Source organism: Megalobrama amblycephala, unplaced genomic scaffold (genome assembly GCF_018812025.1).
Source record: "Megalobrama amblycephala isolate DHTTF-2021 unplaced genomic scaffold, ASM1881202v1 scaffold416, whole genome shotgun sequence".
NCBI classification, from domain to species: domain Eukaryota; kingdom Metazoa; phylum Chordata; class Actinopteri; order Cypriniformes; family Xenocyprididae; genus Megalobrama; species Megalobrama amblycephala.
Genome location: NW_025953365.1, coordinates 129290 through 152844, shown reverse-complemented (window position 1 = coordinate 152844; position 23555 = coordinate 129290). Strand labels below are relative to the sequence as shown.

The 23555-nt window shown below is 41.8% G+C and overlaps 2 protein-coding genes across 3 annotated transcripts; one reads left to right on the top strand and one right to left on the bottom strand.

The window, feature by feature from the left end:
* Nucleotides 1-1293: 1293 nt before the first annotated feature.
* Nucleotides 1294-9658, top strand: LOC125261470 (G2/M phase-specific E3 ubiquitin-protein ligase-like). Its single transcript, XM_048180034.1, has 7 exons — nt 1294-1414; nt 1556-1634; nt 6942-7156; nt 7597-7864; nt 7942-8096; nt 8223-8461; nt 9236-9658. Exons 2-7 carry the CDS (start codon nt 1599-1601, stop codon nt 9484-9486), a joined length of 1164 nt encoding a protein of 387 aa, XP_048035991.1. The 5' UTR covers nt 1294-1414; nt 1556-1598; the 3' UTR covers nt 9487-9658.
* A 282-nt stretch (nt 9659-9940) lies between these two features.
* Nucleotides 9941-12732, bottom strand: LOC125261463. 2 transcript variants are annotated; one of them, XM_048180026.1, is made up of 4 exons: nt 12412-12732; nt 11875-12095; nt 11607-11751; nt 9941-11138 (listed from the first exon to the last, which is right to left on the bottom strand). In XM_048180026.1, the coding sequence occupies exons 2-4, from the start codon at nt 12047-12049 to the stop codon at nt 10382-10384; spliced, it is 1077 nt and encodes a 358-aa protein (XP_048035983.1). In that variant the 5' UTR covers nt 12050-12095; nt 12412-12732; the 3' UTR covers nt 9941-10381. The 2 variants fall into 2 exon arrangements, with proteins under 2 accessions (XP_048035983.1, XP_048035984.1); XM_048180027.1 differs by lacking the exon at nt 12412-12732 and having other exon boundaries at nt 11875-12389.
* Nucleotides 12733-23555: the final 10823 nt, after the last annotated feature.

Genomic DNA, 23555 nt, shown 5'->3' with positions numbered 1-23555 from the left:
TGTTAAGCACAGAAAGTGTGAAATTTTGTTTAATATATATTGCTGTACTAAAATCATATTTGTTTGCATATCTATGAATTACATTATAGAAATTATATTTGACTATGTACAAACTGTCAATTAATGGGCTTTTAAAACATATTTGTAGAGCATATAGTGATAGCCATGCTAAAATCATAGATTTGATTCTCATGTAATGCATGAATGTAGTCAAACCTTTATTGCATTGTAAGCTGCTTTGGACAAATGTGACAAATTAATAATAATGTAAATGTTTTCTTTAGAATTTATCACAGGTTCAAACTTTAGCTGAAGCACCATTACAAGCCCAGACAACTGCTGCCCATCCAACACATGCTCAGCCACCTTCATCAGGACAGAGACCTGAAACACCTTTGGTCCAGACAGTGGGTGTAGTCACATCCCAACTGCAAGAAACATCTCCTGTATTGTGTCAGGCAACAACTAGTATGCCTTTGGAAACTGAACCAGTTTCTATAACTCGGCCACTTTCTGAAGCTGCAGCTGTTCCCACACAACAGTTCCACTCTACAGCCACTACATCATCATGGGAGCAAAGCACACCCCAGTGCTCTCATAGTACTACACAATCACCATTGGTCCCACTGACATCTACCTCTACACTTCCGGTCCAGGTAACTGCATGTTAAGTTTGTAGCAGTTATTTTTGTTATGATGCTTCTAATAATGGTATGTAACAATTATAATAATTATTGAGAGTTAATGAAAAATTTTGCCACTGTCTGAAGGGGCAGCTGTTGCCACACGACACACGACAGTTCCACTCTACAGCCACTACATCATCATGGGAGCAAAGCACACCCCAGTGCTCTCATAGTACTACAGAATCACCATTGGTCCCACTGACATCTGCCTCTCCACTTCCAGTCCAGGTAACTGTGTGTTAACTTTGTAGCATTTCTTTTTGTAATGATGCTTCTAATAATGTTATGAAACAATTAAAATATTTATTAATGAAAAATTGTGATATTTTCATTATCAAATTTTAAAAGTACATAAATTTTTTAGGACAATGATAGCCCTGTGATCTATGAATGGGTGAATGCTGGAACTCCAGATGTGAGTATTGTATATTTTAATTTTGCACAAATGAAAATCTGGTTCCCTTGTAGTCCTTTGTATATATATATATATATATATATATATATATATATATATATATATATATATATATACACACACACACACATTTTGTATATTTTTTGTCTATTTTTTTTTTTTTTTTTTTTTTTTTTTTTTTAAAGGTGATCGCACAATGTCTCTGCTGTGTCTTTAAAAACAATAATAATTTTTATAGCATTTTTTTGTAGGTGTACTACAGGGTTAACCCATCAGCAAATGAAGAACTTTCAAACTCTGAAGTTCAGATTGGGTTTGTTATTATTATTATTATTATTATTATTATTGTATGTTGGTATGGAATACTTAATTCTGATTGTCAATTATAGCATCTAGCAGTCAAAAATTCAAAAAAGTTAAAGGGTTTTTTTTTGTTTTTTTTTCTTTTTTTAAGGGAGGACTTTGTGGTTGTAACAGACACAGAGGAAGAACCGGTTATGTTGGGCTCTCCTGATTACACCAATTCAGACTCTGTGAGTACATACTAACCAGGCACTTTAGATGAAATGTATAGCTAATAATAACAATAACAATTATACTGTCACAGACACGTCAGGTTCCACCTCACTTCCTTACCCACGCACTCAATCACCAGCATACTAATCAACACCACCTGAATATCATCAGCACCATCATTACCACCACTATAAAGCCACCACACTCACACACACTCACTGTCCGGTCTCGTTTGCACTACTTCACATGTATGCTTACCTTAAGGACTCCAAACGCCATACTTACCTGCTCCAGTTGTCTCCTCCATCTCCTTCGTCTCCCGTTCTCCTTGTGTGCTTACCTGCCTGTGTGTGTGAGTGTCTCCGCCAGCTTCAACCATCTCATCTCTTCACCTGCATCTGCAAGACAAAATCAGGACAGTATTATATTCCCTTCATCTCTCAAGAACTCTTTATCTGCTTACCATAACCCAGTGCTCTGCTTAATGTAAATAAACTCACCTGGATTGTTTATACCTCTGCCTCCGTGTCTCTGTTGTAACAGAAGACCGGACCTTAACAACTTCACAGCATGAGCACCAACGACCCGTTTCAAGAGCTCGTGGACGCACTGCGCCGAGCACTCACACCACAACCATCGTCACCATCACCCTCCAACGCTGCAACTTCCGCACCCTCCATCACCGCTCCTTCACCATCATTCACCGCCAGTCCCATGGCCAAACCGGCGCCCTACTCAGGATCGGCGGAGGAATGCAGCGGATTCCTTCTCCAATGCGAACTGGTCCTGGAGATGCAGCCGCACCTCTACACCACCGACACGGCTAAAATAGCGTTCATTATTTCGCAACTGCAAGGTAAGGCCCTGCAATGGGCAGATTCCCTGTGGACCCAGAAAGGCCCTGTTGTCCAGTCATATTCGGCGTTCGTCTCTCACTTCCGTGAGGTCTTCGGGAAACCTCTGACGGATTCTTCCACTGGTGAGAAACTCTATAATCTAAAGCAAAGAAATCTCTCTGTCAATGAATATGCCTTGCAGTTCCGAACGCTAGCCGCCACCAGCGGATGGAATGAACAAGCCCTCATCACCACTTTCCGTCAGGGATTGGAACCCAACGTGCGGCTGCATCTCGCTGCATACGAGGACTCAATGGGACTCGAACGCTTCATCCAACTCGCTATCCGCGTGGGTTCTCGTATGCAGTCGTGTCTCCTCGAGCACCAGGGCCAGTCATCTACCACCAACCTCCTCCGCCGGTCAGAACCCGTCAGCTCCCCAGAACCAGCCACCGAGCCCATGCAAATTGACCATTCTCGCCTCACTTCAAGTGAAAGACAGAGAAGGCTGACCCTGAACTTATGCCTATATTGTGGATCTCCGGGGCATGTCATCTCCACATGCCCAACCCGTCCTCCTCGGCCCGTGGTGAGTGCTATTTTCCCCTCCATTCAGAAAATGAAACCACTCACGACTATTGTAATTCTTACTGCTGCAAATACCTCTGTTCCAGTGGTGGCGCTCCTCGACTCAGGGTCAGCAGGAAATTTCATCTCAGGCGCCCTCTGTCGACAACTCAAGCTCAAGATCTCCCCGTCTCCGGTTAACTATCAAATCCACTCCATCACGGGCAAACCCCTGAGCTGTAGAAACATCCGTCATTGTGTGGGACCACTTCAACTCTGCGTGGGCATTCTTCACTCTGAAAAGATACATCTGCTGGTTCTGGAGGAGTCCACCGCTGACGTGGTTCTGGGGCGCCCGTGGCTTGAACAACACAATCCCACCATCTCCTGGCGCACGGGCGAAGTCCTGAAGTGGGGCGACCACTGCTTTCCAGATTGCTTCCTGGCGCTTCCTGTTCCGAAGTCTCCACTCTCCAAGTCTCTCTCCATCAACGCCACCTCTATCGAAAGCCCTGTAGAGAAGCGCTCCGTGGATGTTCCCCCGGACTACGCCCCCTTCAGTGACGTTTTCTGCCCGCAACGCGCCTCCAAGCTTCCTCCACACCGGCCATGGGACTGTGCCATCGATCTGCTACCGGGTGAACCAGTGCCCAGGGGACGTATTTACCCCCTGTCAATACCGGAGGAGAAGGCCATGGAGGAATACATCAAAGAGGCCCTCAACCAAGGTTACATCCGCCCGTCTACTTCCCCTGCTGCTTCAAGCTTCTTTTTTGTGGCGAAGAAGGACGGAGGCTTGAGGCCCTGCATTGATTACCGTGCTCTCAACAAAACCACAGTCAAATTCCGCTACCCGCTTCCCCTCGTCCCAGCTGCCCTGGAACATCTCCGTGGTGCCACTGTGTTCACCAAGCTGGACCTCCGCAGCGCGTACAACCTCATCCGGATACGCGAGGGAGACGAGTGGAAGACCGCCTTTGTCACGCCCACCGGACACTACGAGTATCTCGTCATGCCGTATGGCCTGGTCAACGCCCCCTCCGTATTCCAGGATTTCATACACGAGGTGCTCCGGGAGTTTCTCCACAAGTTCGTTTTGGTGTATATTGACGATATCCTCATCTACTCCCGGAGCTTGGCCGAACATCGCCACCACGTTGCGGAGGTCCTCCAATGCTTACGGCAATTCCAACTCTTCCTCAAAGCTGAAAAGTGCTCCTTTCACCAGCCCTCCGTCCAATTCCTGGGGTACATGATAGATCACAGTGGCATCCGGATGGACGAGGGGAAGGTCTCCGCCATCCAGTCCTGGCCCACTCCATCCACAATTAAAGAACTCCAACGCTTCCTAGGTTTCTCCAACTTCTACCGCCGTTTTATCAAGAACTACAGTACTATCGTCAGTCCACTCACCAACCTACTCCGTAATCAGCCCAAGTCTCTGTCCTGGTCCCTACAAGCCACCAACGCCTTCGAGACCCTCAAAAGAGCCTTCACCACCGCTCCCCTCCTCGTCCACCCTAACCCGGATCTTCCATTCATCGTGGAAGTGGACGCCTCCACCACCGGAGTGGGAGCGGTCCTATCGCAGCAGCAGGGGACACCAAGTAGACTCCATCCATGCGCCTTCTTCTCCCGCAAGCTCAACCCGGCGGAGGTCAATTACGACATCGGTGACCGCGAACTCCTGGCCGTCAAGCTTGCCCTCGAGGAGTGGAGGCATTGGTTGGAGGGGGCTGCTCACCCATTCCAAGTTCTCACTGATCATAAGAACCTTGAATATCTGAAGGCTGCCAAAAGACTCAACCCTCGCCAAGCTCGCTGGGCCATGTTTTTCTCAAGGTTCAATTTCTCCATCTCTTACTGTCCTGGTTCAAAGAACACTAAAGCTGACGCCCTTTCTCGCCTCCATTCCCCTGAGGAAAAGCCAGAAGATCCAGAAACTATCCTGCCGGAGTCCATCTTCGTGAACCCCATCCAGTGGTCCGAAGAAACCATTCCCTCCTCCAATGCCTCCACACGCACTCCGCCGGGTTGCCCCCAAGGCTTGCAATACGTCACACGGGCACGTCGCACTCCACTCCTGCACAATACCCACTCTTCACTTGGCACTGGTCACCCGGGGGTCAATGAGACCCTCTCGTTGCTCAAACAACGCTTCTGGTGGCCCAACATGGCCAACGATGTCAGAAGGTACGTGCAGGGCTGCAGGGAGTGCGCCATCTCCAAGAGCCCTCGCCATCTTCCCACCGGCAAGCTCCTACCTCTGCCCGTTCCTGAGAGACCCTGGTCACACCTGGGAGTGGACTTCGTCACAGATCTCCCTGAGTCTGACGGTCACACGTGCATCCTGGTGCTGGTAGACCGCTTCTCAAAGTCCTGCCGCCTGATACCCCTGGAGGGTCTACCTACCGCCATGGTCACTGCTGAGTTGATGTTTAATCATGTTTTTCGTCATTATGGAATACCTGAAGATATAGTCTCCGACAGAGGACCACAGTTCGTCTCCCACGTCTGGAAAGCCTTCTTCTCCCTCCTGGGTGTGACCGTCAGCCTGTCATCTGGATACCATCCTCAGTCGAACGGGCAGACGGAACGCAAGATCCAGGAGATTGGCCGCTTCCTGCGTACCTTCTGTCACGGCCACCAGAACTCCTGGAACCAGTACCTGGGTTGGGCCGAGTACGCACAGAACTCCCTCCGCCAAGCCACAACTGGACTGACACCCTTCCAGTGCGTACTCGGCTACCAACCCCCGCTGTTCCCCTGGGATGGGGAACCTTCCAACGTCCCCGCAGTCGACTACTGGTTCCGGGAGAGCGAGAGGGTTTGGGACTCAGCTCATCACCAACTGCAGAGAGCCCTGCGCAGACGCAAGACGACAGCCGACCTTCGGCGCTCCGAAGCTCCTGTCTACCAACCGGGGCAGAAGGTCTGGCTGTCCACCAGGGACATCAGGATGCGTCTGCCCTGCAAGAAGCTGAGTCCCGCTTCATTGGCCCGTTCACCATCATCCGGCAGATCAACCCCGTCACCTACCGTCTCCAACTCCCAGCACAGTACAGTAGAATCCATCCTACATTCCACGTATCACTGCTTAAGCCTCACCACCCTTCTGTTGTTCCCTCCACAGAACCTGACGTGGCAGCCGCCGAGCCCCCCCTTCCACTCATCCTGGAGGACGGCACAGCTTACGTGGTTCATGAAATCCTGGATTCCCGGCGCCGTGGTGGTCAGCTAGAATACCTCGTCGACTGGGAAGGCTATGGCCCCGAAGAACGCTCATGGGTTCCCAAGAATGATATCCTTGATCCTATCCTGTTACAGACCTTCCACGCCAACCACCCAGACAGACCTGCCCCACGCCCTAGAGGAAGACCACCACGACGTCGGGGTCCGCGGCCCTCAGGAGCGGGCCGTGGGAGGGGGGGTACTGTCACAGACACGTCAGGTTCCACCTCACTTCCTTACCCACGCACTCAATCACCAGCATACTAATCACCACCACCTGAATATTATCAGCACCATCATTACCACCACTATAAAGCCACCACACTCACACACACTCACTGTCCGGTCTCGTTTGCACTACTTCACATGTATGCTTACCTTAAGGACTCCAAACGCCATACTTACCTGCTCCAGTTGTCTCCTCCATCTCCTTCGTCTCCCGTTCTCCTTGTGTGCTTACCTGCCTGTGTGTGTGAGTGTCTCCGCCAGCTTCAACCATCTCATCTCTTCACCTGCATCTGCAAGACAAAATCAGGACAGTATTATATTCCATTCATCTCTCAAGAACTCTTTATCTGCTTACCATAACCCAGTGCTCTGCTTAATGTAAATAAACTCACCTGGATTGTTTATACCTCTGCCTCCGTGTCTCTGTTGTAACATATGTTACATTTCTCAACCTTTATTTAGGAAGAAGCAGATTTGGCCGACATTCTGAGATCATTCCAGAAAGACCACCTGGACACTGAAAATTGTGCCATTGTTGTTGCAAGACGGTCAAAAATTCTTCACAGTGCCTGTCAAGCTCTGTCAAAGAGCTACTTTGCTTGGCACAGAACTCCACGAATTGAGTTTGTTGGAGAGTCTGCTGAAGATCATGGTGGGCCACAAAGAGAGTTCTTTAGGTTTGTATAAACACTTCTACTGCTAGTCTGGGTGGTACAAATGTTGCATCTTGAAAAACTGAAACAAAATATTAAAGGCTAAACTCATGGGTACAAGTCATACTTGATATTGTGAGGTATGATACTAGGTATAATCAGCTTGGGGGGAAGTTTTGTGTTCTGAAAGTTAAAGTACATTTTTATAGTAAAATTAACTTTTATCTCAAAGATCAAGAAATATTAAATTGCCTTTCTAATAGTCATAAATACTAACTAGAATAAATGTACTATTCTGTGTACTGCAGTTTGTCCACTAACATTTGTACTTGGTACATACATTTTAACCTAATTCTAACTTTATTTGAAGTAATAAACTGAATCAACTATTGACTACTTTAAGTTGAAAATGTATACAATGTTTATTTACTGCTCCCTAACAAATATTATTTTCCTTCCATCAGGCTCTTAATGATCGAGGCACAGTCAGCACTTGGAATTTTTGAAGGAAAGCAAGGCCAGGTTTTTTTTGCCTACAACCAGTCAGCCTTAGAACAGAACCGGTTTTACACGTGTGGAAAACTCATTGCTTGGTCACTGATTCATGGAGGCCCAGGCATTAAAGCCCTTCATCCAACTTTGTATTTGTTGATGTGTGGACAGGAAGGGCAGTTGGATAGGTTTGATTTTCAGGACTTGCCTGATGATGAAGTGCAGTTAAAGTTGCAACAGGTAACTTATAACCTATATGTTTAATCTGATGAACAATTAAATGGTAATCTAATATTGTCTAAAACTGGTCTTTTTAGATCAAGCAGTGCAAAAGTGTGGGAGACCTAATTTCACTGAAGGCCTCTCTTGGAGACTGGATTGCAGAATGTGGGGTACCCTGGATCTACAATGCTGGCCTTCCTGAAATGCCCAGAGTTTACAGCCTGGTCATTAAACACTTCATTTATCTTAGGTAAAAGAAGCCAACATATCTTAAGTCAATATCAAACTGTAATGTTGTCATCAAACCTAAAACAATTTTATAACAGTGCAATTATAAAACACCTTTATTTTGTTTGTTATCTGTTTGTTACCCCAGGCCTGCTAGCATGATTTTACAGTTTAAGGCAGGAATTAATTCATGTGGATCCCTTTGGCAGACAGTGGAAAACAACTGGATGGCATTCAAGCCTCTGTTCACTAACACTCAGAAGCCACTGACGAGAAATGAGTTCAAAGACCTTCTTGTTGTGAACTGGAGTGATGAAGGCAGCAACCACAGACAGATTGAAGAGGACACCATCTTTGCTTGGGAATGTTTACTCAACAGCATTCAGGGTAGGTTGTAATATAATTAATGTTTTTTCATTCATAATGTTGGTTTAAGAGCTTGGTTATTTCACTTGGGCTTGGCTTCATAGACAGGGTTTAGATCAGGAGTAGGGAACATTGATCCTGGAGGGCCCCTGTCTTGCAGAGTTTAGCTCCCACCCATAAAAAAAAAAACACTCACCTGCCTGTAACTTTAGTAATCCTGAAGACCTTGATTAGCTTCAGGTGTGTTTAGTTAGAGTTGGAGCTAAACACTGCAGGACAGTGGCCCTCCAGGGTCAACGTTCCCCACCTCTGATTTATATTAAGCCAGGATTAGGCCTTAGTTCCATTAGGACATTAATTCAATTCAATTCAATTTAATTCAATTTTATTTGTATAGCGCTTTTCACAATATATGTCAACATTACATTTTAGAGTAATCTGTTATCAAAGGTGACTGTCCAATGTAAGCAATTTCAGAAATGTACATATATAATGTAATTAGCTAATAATAATAATAATGATTACATTTTAACAATAATCAGGGTATAGAATGTTAAGTAGATTTAAAGGGTTAGTTCACCCAAAAATGAAAATAATGTAATTTTTTATTCACCCTTTAATAAATGTGCCTTAGAAAAAAAAATACTGTTGTGCATCTAAAGACAAAACAATGACTGACATATTTTAAAAGATGTCAATTCGAGTTGATTTCAGTTAAAACAGCACATAGTCCAGAACTAGGCTTAAACCTTGTCTGTGAAATCGGGAATTGATGTTTTACAATGTGCTTAACAGAAAAAGAGACCTCTCTGATGTTTGAGGATCTTCTGACATTCATGACCGGTGCTGATGCTGTCCCTCCTCTTGGCTTTCCCAAAAAAGCTGAAATTGACTTCTACACTCAAGAAGACGGATGCCGGAGACTGCCTTATGCATCAACATGCTCAATGGTGCTTTTCCTTCCAAGAGGGGTACTTGATGAATCAGAGTTACAAAACCTGCTGATAGATGCAGTAAAAGGCTCAGTTGGGTTTGGAAAAATTTAGATCTGTTATAATATTCTTTATTATTTTGCTCTGGATCATGTTCTTCATCATGCTGCCCTGATTTTCCAAATGTTCAATATATTAGAGAGTAATAGTTTACCGTAAAATGAAAATGATCCCATAATTTATTCATACTAGTTGTATAGGACTTTCTTCTTTCAGCCGAACACAATCAAAGTTATATTAAATAATACCCTAGCTCTTCCTAGCTTTGTAATGGCATTGGATAGTGCCAGAGTTTTTGAAGCTCCAAAAAGCACATCCATTCATCAAAAAAGAAATCCATACGACTCCAAGGAGTTAATAAACCTCGTATGGATTTCTTTTTTGATGAATGGATGTGCTTTTTGGAGCTTCAAAAACTCTGGCACTATCCAATGCCATTACAAAGCTAGGAAGAGCTAGGGTATTATTTAATATAACTTTGATTGTGTTCGGCTGAAAGAAAAAAGTCCTATACAACTAGGATGGCTTGAGGATGAATAAATTATGGGATCAATTTCATTTTACGGTTTACTGTTCTTTACAAATATAGACACGTTTGTCCAAAGGCTAAAGTTCACCTCTATCTAAAATAGACATTTTTCAATTCAGTTTTAACTTTAAAATGTAGTTTTAGTGACTGTTTGTTCTGATGAAAAAAAGAAAGAAAAAACGACTACAAAATATAAAAACACTTCAATAGTTTATTGTTATACAGTTTACAGAGGACATACTAAGAACACAATTGTATTTTTCTATAAAGTACTTGAACTGTAATTGACTGTTTTATGGATTAATTTTACTAAGCTAAAAGGTTCAAATATATATATATATATATATAATGGATTTTGAAAATTTAAGTATAAAATTAAAGTTTGTACATGAATTCTTGTGTTGTGTGTGCAAATTTTTATTATGTATAGTGTGATGACAGATAGTTAAATACAAATAAGTAGTGCTGTATTCCATAGTTTCCATCATCTGATAGAGGATCCAGCAATGTTTGCAGGTTATCAGTATCTGCAACACTAACTCTAAATGTGCTTTCCGGAACTGTGATGGCCTGTGTGTCAGTCTCATATTCCCCTACAAAGTCAATGCCATACTCTTCTATGTCAGATGCATTAAGGACAAGGTTTGGCTCAATAATCATGCCAGAATTCCACAATGCCAGTGGACTCATGGCACCCTCCGTTCTTAGACTGTGGTAATTCCATTGACTGACAAACTGATCACAGGACCGCTGAATTCTACCAAGAAAGACATAGTGCAAGGACCATAAGTCCATCTCATTTTCTGGGTGTAGAATGCCCACATGCTCCATGTATAGAAAAAGCTGCCTGTAAAAGTCCGATACAACCCTGTTTACATACCCCCAGAGACGTTCAATCCTTTGATTGTGCACACTTCTTCCCACAATAAAACTCCCTCGGTCTGCACCTCTTCTGTCTATCATGTACTGTGCTACTTGTACATTTTCCATACCTCTGTCTCCCCTTACTCTTAAAGGTAAACCAAACTGACAGACACCACTTTGAAAAAATGACAGCACTGTGTTGGCACGATTGTTTGTGGCACATCTCAAATAAATGACGGTTCTGCTGAATCCATCGATGCAGCCATGAAGAACAAATCTCCATGCAATCAGTTTGTGGTTAGAGTCAATATGCCTTTAAAAGAAATAAGAGGTTTAATTTGACAATTGAAGAAATTGAAGCATAGGTACCATGTACAGATAGCTCTTTAAGGTAATAATTGCAGGTTACCTCTTTTTACACTGAATAAAAAACATGATTTTATAACCAAGCTCTTGGCTGCCTAAAATTTTGAGACTCAGTAACTTTTTCTGTTAAAATTTCATTCACATGTTGTTGGCATAGTAATGATGTGTTAATTATTTCACCTCCTATAACTTAATACTTACATAAATGTAAACAACATTATTTGTCAGGCAACTTTTATTATTAACAACCAATTATTTATTGGTTGTCAATAATAAAAGTTGCCTGACATGTTGTTTATAAATGAAATTGAGAAAAATACTGGTACACACCGCAATATAAACAATTTAAAAATAAATATATGTTCTTGTTACTGATTTGTTAGTGTCCCAAAATTGCATTGTCGAGCTTACATACCATAAATGATTTGATCCTCTCACATTGTACACTCTTCTTCTAATGAGCCGTCTTCTGCGAATTAAAGTTCCTGCTGGGTCCATAAGACGGATCCTCTCTCTAACCCGATGCCTTTGGACTCTAAACCCCCTTGCTCTAATGCTTCCTTGAGATTAAACAAAGAAAATTAACACATAAAAATAAAATACAGTTCTGAAATATAATTTTCTAAAAATGTTATTGAAAACAGATTATTTAAAATAGTATAAGTACATAATGTGCAGCCTACCTTGTACTAGTCTTTCACCAACATTAGAAGTATGGGCAGTGATGTCTCGAATAATGTCATCCAACTGACTATTTGGAATGGCATCATAATTGTTGAGTAGTCCAAAGACAGCTCGTCTTCGAGAAAGAGTGGACATACCAATGCCAAGGACATTTGCTATGGAAACCCAGGACATACCAGTTGTCCTCAACTGTAAAAGTTGTTCAGCTGTGATGTGATATCTGGAAGTTAGAATTAAAAATGTTTTATGGGTTAACTTTTATTAAGACGAGAAGATTTTTTTTTTCTCTCTGATGAACAGTGGACACAGAAGATATTTCATAGAAGAATGTTGGTTACAAAAATTTGATGGGTCTTATTGACTTCCATAGCATTAAAAAAAAAAAAAAAAAACCTATGGAAGTCAAAGGGACCCATCAACTGACAGATTCCCCTGTGCCACTGTACAGCAGATTATGATTTACATGAGCCTAAAGAAAAAGCCTTGAAAAAATAATAATTGCAAAATTGCAACATCAAACTTAAAATTTAAATTACCTTGGCCGTCCCCTGGTCTGTAAAATTGGTAGTGAATATGGGGCATTTACAGGAGGGTTGAAAATATGGTCCACCAGAAGACATAAGTCTTTTATAGCCTCTTGAAGTTCATTGATTGTGGTGATGAGGTCAAGGTCGTTCTAAAACATTATATCATAAAACATTATATATATATAATGGGTTTATAGTACATTGTGTATGTATACGAGTACAATGGATTAATGAACATACTAAATTATGTTTTTTTTTTGTTTTTTGTTTTTTTGATGCAGAAAGTTTCCTGTGATGGGTAGGTTTAGGGGTAGTGTAGGGGGATAGAATATACGGTTTGTACAGTATAAAACCAATAAGTCTATGGAATGTCCCCAATAAGATAGCAAAACAAACGTGTGTGCATGTATGAATTCAGGTTGATTGGGAGACTTTTTCCAATTCATCTCAATGGCAAAAAAGTGTCAACAAATGCAGATGATCATTTTAATTACGGAATTCAGATATAAAAACCTTAAAGTCTACAAATCTATAAAGTAATAAATTACCTGAACATGTAAACTGTCCGATATAATTACCAGGAGGTTGGCGTGCTCCTCAAGACGACTACGATATTGAAAGTCATTGAAGTTTCTGCTTTGTACAGCTCTTTCCGTAGCCTCTATACATATGTGCAATTCTTCAAAGTATCGACGCACAACACTACTGTTTACTTGTAACACTATTAAAGATAATAAACAAAAGAAATTTATGAATTTCATCCTGATTTCCTTTGTCTTCCTAAACTTCAGCAGAGAACCAATGTTTGTAAGGAATGAGGGGTTTCTTTATAGTACATTTGAGTGTATGTATGGTCTGCGCTGCGCTGTTTAAACTGGACCGCGCCGCGCTGCCCATTGGGTGGCGCTAGAAAACACGTCCGCACTGCGCTGGTGAGATTAGCTCGAGCCGCGCTGCCCATTGGGTGGCGCTAGAAAACACGTCCGCGCTGCGCTGGTGAGATTAGCTCGAGCCGCGCTGCCCTGACGAGTCGGTCGCGCGGCTCGGTCCATTGATCCGCGCAGATGACATGTCAGCGCGGCGCGAACTGTGTAACACCCCGCTGCCTCGTACCACTTTTGGTGTGTTTGGCTTCCCATATCTGAGCATCCAACAAACGGCAACCAACTCTGACGTAATCTGACCTGACTACGAACCGTTGCCATGACGATGAGGCAAGTCCCCTGCAAAGACAGCTGTTTGATCGCGCCCGCGCCTCACGCACACACAACAAAGCAGCGGAAATGTTACATCGCAGCTTGTTCGTTATAAAAAGTAAAATACAGTTAAAAAAAATGAAAACATACAAAAGGTACAATAGTCCATAGTGCAATTCTTGCCATTCAGCAAGAGCACGTTAAGAGAGGTAACGTTAAACACCATGAGCAACGCAGGTTTACCTTCAGTGACACTAAAACACTGTAAACTTGATTTTTTTCTCACAGTAATTTTCATTTTGGGTGAACTATGCAAACACATTTGGATTGAAGCAGCAAACAGTAATTTAAACAGTAAACAAATGACATTATTTAATATTTGAATCACAGCTTATATAGCGTTTTAACATCTACAACCCAAGTGCGTTTTACCTCAAACTTGCGACTAGTTAACGTGCTGCAGTAGCAATCGCTTCTCGCGTCGACATTAACACACTGACAAAGTTATATTCAGAATTAAAAATATTTTTATACCACTTTTTAATGTGTGTTTGTGTAAAGGTGTTCACGAGATACCAACCTTTAGCGAACTTGCTTTCAAAGTCGAACACTCGTTCTCATGGAGACGCGGCGTGTGCACGGAGGGGAGGGGCTGTGTGTGTGTGCGCGCGCGCGTGTATGTGAGAGACGCAGGGAAAGGAAATGCAGCTGAACGTTATTTGCTCTATGAAAGACATTGATAAAGATGAAAACGAAGGACATTTAATCTATAATTTTATTTTATTTTAGTTAGTTTTGCCAAATACACATTGCAGTTTTAGTTAGTTATCGTTTTTTTGTAATGCCTCGTTTTTATTTTATTTCAGTTAACGACAATGTTTTTTCCCACCTAGTTTTCGTTTTTTCGTTCGTTTTCGTTAACGATTATAACCTTGTTAAGAAGAGGATCTATGACCTCTGGAAGCATCTCTTTAAATAGCTTAGTTGGTATATAGAGTCTAACATACATGTTGTTGATTTTGATGATTTAAAGGGTTAGTTCACCCAAAAATGAAAATGATGTCATTAATGACTCACCCTCATGTCGTTCCAAACCCGTAAGACCTCCATTCATCTTCGGAACACAGTTTAAGATATTTTAGATTTATTCCGAGAGCTTTCTGTCCCTCCATTGAAAATGTATGTACGGTATATGTCCATGTCTAGAAAGGTAATAAAAACATCATCAATGTAGTCCATGTGACATCAATGGGTTAGTTAGAATTTGTTGAAGCAACGAAAATACAATTTGGTCCAAAAATAACAAAAACGACGACTTCATTCAGCATTGTCTTCTCTTCCGGGTCTGTTGTCAATCCACGTTCATGACTCCGCAGTGACGCTGCTGACGTGTTATCTGGTGCGCCCGAGCTTCGTTTACAGTCTGAGGGAGACGCACGCTGTAAACTAGTGATGTCCAAATGAAGCAATGAACCAATGAACCAGTATTGAACCACTTCATCAATTGTTTTGAAAATGGGTTCATTCATTCAAAGCTTTGTTTCAGTGACATCTAGTGTCGAAATTGTAGATAGCAAAATAATGTCTGTATGAGTGTAACTAGGGTTTGTGTGAATGATGCGAAGTGGTATCGACTGGTCTGAACCAGTCACGTGATTGACTCAGAGAACCGAAGCAGTTGCTGCTTCGGACGTCATCGGTCACGTGTGTTTTTTTTTTCCGCACCAAAGCAAGCTTCGAAGCTTGTGTCGGAGCATCGGTGTCAGACGGCCATCACTACTGTAAACAAAACAACCTTCGCAAACATGTCTAAGGATTTCGACACAGAGGAAGACTTGCATTTTTTTGCTCAGCCATATTTATTTGAACCCGAATACATGGACGAAGAACCAAGAGCGATGGAAGAAGCTCCTACACAGCAACAACCGCTGTCACAAGCAGCGTCCCTGCAGAGTCGTGAACGTGGATTGACAACAGACCTGGAAGAAAAGACAATGCTGAATAAAGTCGTAGTTTTTGTTATTTTTGGACCAAAATGTATTTTCGATGCTTCAAAAAATTCTAACTAACCCACTGATGTCACATGGACTACTTTGATGATGTTTTTATTACCTTTCTGGACATGGACAGTATACCGTACATACATTTTCAATGGAGGGACAGAAAGCTCTCGGACTAAATCTAAAATATCTTAAACTGTGTTCCGAATATGAACGGAGGTCTTACGGGTTTGGAACGACATGAGGGTGAGTCATTAATGACATAATTTTCATTTTTGGGTGAACTAACCCTTTAACGAGTTTAGACAATTCTTCCTCTCCTATAGCAACGAATGAATGGAATTTTTCCTCAGGGACACAACAATGCACTCTTACGCGATACTGCAGTAGACGATTGCATGGTTATAATTTTCTCTCTAATATTATCAACCTTGCAAGTAAAAAAGTTCATAAAGTCAATACTGCTGTGCTGTTTGAAAACATCAGAAGTTGAAGCTTTATTTCTCGTTAATTTAGCCACTGTATCAAATAAATACCTAGGGTTGTGTTTTTTTTTCTTCTAAGAGATTTGAAAAATAAGTAGCGGTTTTTAAGGCCTTTCTGTACATAAAAATGCGTTCTTTCCACAAAATGCGAAAAACCTCTAGTTTTGTTTTCTTCCAGCTGTGCTCCATTTTTCTGGCTGCTCTCTTAAGGGCCTGAGTATGCTCGTTGTACCACGGCATTGGACTAATTTCCTTAATCTTCTTTAAGCTGAGTCTAATGTGCTGGAAAAGAGAGATTCAGTAGTTTCTGTTGCAACATCGAGTTCTTCTAAGCTATCTGGTATGCTAAGGAGATAAAACTGATCAGGAAGATTATTTTTAAAGCAATCTTTAGTGGTAGTGATAGTTCTACCAAATTTGTGGCAGGATGGCAGTTTTGCAGCCTTGGCTAAATGTAGTACACATGAGTCTAGATAATGATCTGAGATGTCATCGCTCTGCTGCAGAATTTCTACTGCATCAATATCGATTCCATGTGACAATATTAGATCTAAAGTATGAAAATGAGTGGGTCCTGACACGTGTTGTCTAACTCCATTAGAGTTTAGAATGTCTGTAAATGCTAACCCCAATGCGTCTTTTTCATTTTCTACATGGATATTAAAATCAACAATAAGGACTTTATCCGCAGCCAGTAATAACTCTGATAAAAAATCAGCAAATTCTTTGATAAAGTCTGTATGGTGCCCTGGTGGCCTGTATACAGTAGCCAACACAAATGTCAAATGGGATTTGTCACTTACATTACATAACGTTACATAAAGGTTACACTTTTAAGGAATTATATTTGAAAGACTTTTGAGTAATACTAAAGATATTACTATAAATTACAGCAACACCTCCCCCTTTGCCTTTCCGACGTGGCTCGTGTCGATAATAGTAACCTTGAGGCTTGGACTCATTTAAAGTAATGTAATTATCTGGTTTTAGCCAGTTTTCTGTCAAACACAGCACATCTAGATTACTGTCTGTGATAATATCATTTACACTAAGTGCTTTTGAAGAAAGGGATCTAATATTAAGCAAACTGAGCTTCATCATTTGATCATCAGAATTATATCTGTTTTTTATTTGTTGAACATCAATTAAATTTTTACTCTCAAATGGGATTTTTTTTTTTTTAATTTATTAATTCGGGGTACAGACCCACTCTCTATGTGATCATATCTAGTTGGAAGAGTCTCTTTGTGTTCGGATTTATCTGACTTCTGTGACGTGAGACAGCTAGCAGGCAGTCGGTTTAGCCAGTCTGTCTGCTTCCTGACCTGGGCCCCAGTTTGTCATGTTTCATCTCTAAGACTATGTGCCATATTACTAGAGAGAAGAGCGGCATCATCCTAGGAGGGATGGGTACCATCTCTTTTCAACAGGTCAGGTCAAGTCATACCACTTCCGTACACACTGGGTTATGTCATCAACCAACACGGCAGGAAGTTGGAAACTATCAGGAACTGGCCGCAGCCAGTCAACGTCAAGGAACTGCAATGCTTTCTGGGATTCGCCAACTTCTACAGAAGGTTCATCAATAATTACAGCCTGCTCAGTTCTCCTCTCACCTCAGTTCTCAAAGGCTGGCCCAAGTCTCTGTCCTGGAACCCATCTGCCCTAGAGACTTACCATCATCTCAAAGAAGCCTTCCAAGCCATTCCGATCCTGGTCCAGATCTTCCTTTCATTGTCGAGGTGGATGCCTCTACCACTGGGGTCGAAGCAGAACTACGACATCAATCGTCAATTGTGAGCTCCTGGCCATCAAGCTAGCTTTGAAAGAGTGGAGACACTGGCTGGAGGGAGCGAAAACAAACGCTTTGAGGTAATCACGGATCATCGGAACCTGCGTGAGGCAAAACGACTGAATCCACGACAAGCCCTGTTCTTCACCAGATTCGATTTCACAGTCTCATATCGTCCTGGTCATAAGAACTGTAGGGCAGATCCCCTTTCACGTCTCTATCAACCAGATCCTGAGCCTAGTTCTCCAGAACCCATCCTCCCTCCAACCATGATCGTCAGTCCCATTCAATGGTCCATCAATGAACAAATTGCCCAAACTATACGCTCTGACCCTGCTCCACCAGGAGGTCCTGAAGGGCTACTCTATGTACCACCAGCCTATCTAGCTCACATGTCTTCGGGCTCTGGACACCCAGGTAGTCAACGTACCCTCTCGCTCTTACGTCATCGCTACTGAGAGCCCACCATGGCTCAGGATATCTCCCGATACATCAGCGGATGCTCAGTCTGTGCCGTTACCAACACTCCATGCAAACTCTCAGAGGGGAAGCTGGTTCTTCTGCCTATTCCACATCGTCCATGGTCATACCAGTGTGTTCGTCATCGTTGATTACTCAAAGGCTTGTAAACTCATCTCTCTGAAAGGTCTACTGACTGCATTTATAGCTGCAGAAGCCCTCTTCTAAAATGTGTTTTACCACTTCGGCCTACCAGAGGACATTGTATCAGATCGCGATCCCCAATTCATCTCACGGGTGTGGCAAGCTTCTTGCTTCTTCAAGCTCCTGGGAGTTTCTGTGAGCCTCTCCTCCGGTTACCACCCACAAACGAATGGCCAGATTGAGTGGAATATCCAGAAGATCGGGAGTTACCTGAGGTCTTACTGCCACCAGAACCAGGACACCCTTAGGCAATCCACCACTGGGCTCATCCCATTCCAGTGCATCATTGTATACCAGCCTCCCTTATTATTACTCAGGGTTGCCCATGATGACATTCTTGATCCAGCTCTTATCACCCAATTTCACACCAAACACCCAGCTCCCAGGGGTCAAGGTAGGCCCCGTCGTCGCACCATCCAGCCGTCAGAAGCCGCCTGTGGAGGAGGGGGTACTGTCAAGGAGTCGCAGCCATCTCAGATGGCACAATCAACCCATCATCACCAGATCAGCACGCCCCACCCACTCGTTCACTCTCCCCATAATTCTGATTCACCGCACCTGCACCTTCTCATCAGTACATACCATATGTACCATATATACAAAAGCTGTACTCCTTTGTCTGGTCTCGTCTCTACATACACGAACAGACTCCATCAAGATACTCACCTGTGTACCTACCTGCCATTGTGGATCTTTTGTCTTGCGTCATCTATATAGCAAGCCCTAGTGAAAAAAAAGTATACCAAGTATACTTTCAGCAAGACTAATTATTAGTATATTTCAAGTGTGTTAATGATTAGTTCATTTAAAGTGTGCTATTTTGAAACAACTAATTTTGTACTAAGTATATTTAAGTTGAAATTAAGTAGTATTAAAATACAACTTTAAGTATATTTAGTATACTTATGTGTGCTAAATTGGAACAACTTCAAGTATACTTAGTACACTTTAAGTATATGTCTGTGTAGGGACTAATTACATGCTTGATTAGTGATATTAAAGTGTACTTAATTTGTGTTATAAGTATACTTTATTTGTGTTAAAAGTATATTTTTTGTTATAATATACGTTGTATTATAAATATACTTTATTTCTGATATAAGTATACTTTTATTTGTGTTATAAGTATACTTTATTTCTGTTATGAGTACACTTTGTGTTATAAGTACACTTTATTTGTGATTTAAGTATATTACAAAATAATTACGAGTGTCTTCAGAAAACACAAGCAATATACACCAAATATATTATTTTACAGGTAATAGTATATACTGTATGCTCAGTACCTTTGGTTTAAACATTACACACTTTGCAGTCAATAACAATACACTTTATTACTTATACTTTGTATAATATAGTCAACATTTGAAGTGGATCAAAACCTTTAATCAAAGTTGTCCTAACTTTTTTGATCCACATCAAATGTTGACTACTGTACTTTGAATTACATAATCTCACACAATACAGTTGTGCTACTATTTAAATACAGTTTAACACATTTTCCCAAAGTTGAATGCATTTGTTTTCAAGGCCATTAAAATAAATAAAATGTAACACCATCACTAATGAAGAGACATATTTCATTGACAAATCCAATAGTTTTTATTTAAACTTAGATTCAGCTAAACTTACCATGTTTTTCATTAAAGAAAAAAAAAACCACGGTGAAAAAAAAACCATTGGACCACGGTGACTCTCTATACACAAATACAAATTACACATTATATTCCATTTTCTGATGAGCTTCTCATTGTGTCTGATGGCACAATGATGACCGCAGAGACTCGTGAAGAACAGCATGTTGACAGAATATACCAAAGATATAAGACAGCATGTTCAACTCTTTATTCACGTTTACAATAGTCTGTCTAAATCCTACATTGAACCAATACTATTTTGAACAGTAAATGAGGATTAGCAGCAGGGAACTGTATCAGAATGGCATGTCGATATTGTTTTCGGTACATATGTGACTGTGTGTGTGTGTGTGTGTGTGTGTGTGTAGATGGAATAAATTCACATGGAGAACAGGTGGATGGTCACTCAGGGTTTCTTTACTGTATCTGCGACAAGAAGACTGGGAAAACAGCACCAAATGGCTTATCAGCATACAGCACATCAATGTCGCATTTAACGTCAGCAGGACGAGCTATGAGATTCTGATTATATACGTTTTTGCAAAGTGAACGTGAACATACAGTGGAAAAATTCTCAATAAAGCATACATCCATTAAAATAAAATATAAAACACTAATACAGACAATTAACATTGACACAGTGAAAATATAAACTCAAGTAACCATCATTTTACATATTTTATATAAATGAAATGAGGAGAGAAGAACACAGCCCTTAGATGGCGCAGTTACACAGCAGAGAGCACGTGCGAAACGATACAGCACATGTGCTGAAAGCTAACATTCAGCTGGGGCTAATATTTTAACATAGAACATGACAAAACTCGATAAAACACATACCTGGGAAAACAGCACCAAATGGCTTATCAGCATACAGCACATCAATGTCGCATTTAACGTCTTAAAATGAAATAAACAGAAGTTTGGAGATTACAATCAGGCCAACTGACACACTCTTCATCATATAGTCACAAATAATACATATTTGACTCGATTACCACAACTAGGAGTTGACAGACAAATAAGTAACCTTTTGTGTGGTTTATAATTCAAACTTGGGCTTGAAAATGATCCAAACTTATTTATTAAGACAGAGCAAACATTTATGCGACTTACCAGCAGGACGAGCTATGAGATTCTGATTAAATAGCTCCACCCTGCAATATCATGTGCACTAACGCGTGTGACGTAACAGCCAATTGCGAGTTTCCCAATTTATGCTGAATTTAACTAACATTATTTTTAAACTCCGTTACATACACCCCCCTTAAATTCTGCTAAATTGGGCTAGAACCAACATATGTAACAAATAGAATACACAGTAAAGATTGCAGAAAAAAATAAAACAGATGTGAATATAAGAGCTTTACAATACAGTATGTCAGAAAATCATTCTCTTCCTAGGAAGTGCGTAAGAATGGAATGGTACCAGGTCCCATACTTAACACAGACTATAGGAGGTGCAGTCTACACACTCAAAGAGGCTACAATAGTATCTCTGCTCTTCAAATTTCAGTGCAACAATGCAAGAAACTCTTTTCAAAGTTAAACACTTAACATTATAACTGACTCTTAGATATGAACCATCATTCACACTCTGACATATTAAACAAAAATGTTCCTTAACAACTCAACAAAGCTAGTTCCTTGAAAAATAACTTGAGCATCACTGTGTAAATCACTTCTGACAATTCGTTGATTATCAATTTCACAAATAAGTCTGTTAGGGGGCCTAACTGATCTCCCTAACCGTGTAGTGATGTGACTTGTTAGTGTGCTTGTGAGCTGTTCACAAATAACAAGAACATCTCTGTTATCAGGTTCTTGCACACAACTGGAGGACTCATTGGGCTTAGATGCAGGTAAACTCTCTGTGCTCTGAATAGGTTCAGGAACGTGCTCAGTTTCTGGACTGTGCTGACCATTATCAGAACACTCTGAAGGAGTCATCTCATCAGGGATGTCTGAAGCTTCACCACAAGTGGCATCCTGCATAACATCACTGTTTTGCGTTCCATCCATCTGCAGTAACCATTCAGATGTCTTTGAAACAGGATCAGTATCATCCATGAGAGCAGAATCAAGAGCACTGCCACGGGTAGCATCGGTGGAAGCTGATCGAACCGACTGCTCCTCATCATCACCATCCCAGGATAAGAAATTCACTGGAAGTAACAGGTTTCTGTGCACCACTCTTTCTTTGCCAGTCTGGACATCTTTAATCCTGTACACATTAATCTCTGGTCTCACTGATTGTACTTCATAAAGAACGGAATCCCACTTGTCTGCAACTTTCCTCATGCCCTTTTCTCCACGGTTAGCCAGCAAAACTCGATCTCCCACTGCTAAGGGTGAACCTCTGACCTTCCGATTGTAAAGAATGGCATGGGGGTTTTGCTCTTTAAGACTGTGTTTGCGGGCAATTTCTGCAGCTGTGCTCAGGTCTCTTCTCAGCGCAGAGACAAACTCATGGTGGTTGACCACCCTATCGTCACAAAGGATGTGCTGGAACATGATGTCGATCGGCAGCCTCGGGATACGCCCAAACATAAGATAAAATGGGGCGAACCCGGTCGTTTCATGAACAGTGCAGTTGTAACTAAAGGTTAATGTCCTTAGAAACTGTGGCCACCTCGCCTTGGATTTGACTGGAAGAGCTCTTATCATATTCCCCAGAGTCCTGTTAAAACATTCTGCTAAACCATTACCCATAGGGTGGTACGGTGTGATGTGTGATTTTTGAACACCAGCCATCTCAAGTAGGTTCTTGATGATCTTGCTTTCAAAGTTTGCACCCTGGTCTGAATGTATTCTCTTTGGAAATTCGTAAATGCAAAAGAAGTCATTCCAAAGGCGACGAGCAACTTGTTTAGCAGACTGGTTCTGACAAGGGAAGGCGTGTGCCATCTTAGAGAAATGATCCGTTACTACTAGGACATCAACGACTTTTCCTGAACTCTGATCAGCACTCCAAAAATCTATACATATGAGCTCCATCGGCTCAGAGGTCCGAATGTGCTCAAGGGGCGCACAAGCATCTGGCTCTGGAGTTTTCCCGACAACACATCTCTGGCAGTTCTTTACGTAAAGCTTCACATCCTTGCTCATCCATGGCCAAAAGAATCTTTCAGCTGCGAGGGAGAGAGTTCTTGCACTCCCCTGGTGTCCGGTGGCATCATGAACACCACGGAGAACATCATGCTTTAGAGAATCAGGCACAACATACTGAAAGAGTTTCCTATTCATCAGCTGATCCTTCTTCACTCTGTACAGCACATGATTACGAATCTTTAGCTTTTTCCAGTGCTTCAAAAGGTTTGTTACAGAGCTAGGTTCCTTCGCTCTCTCACTCCTTAAAGGACGTTTAACATAGTTGATGA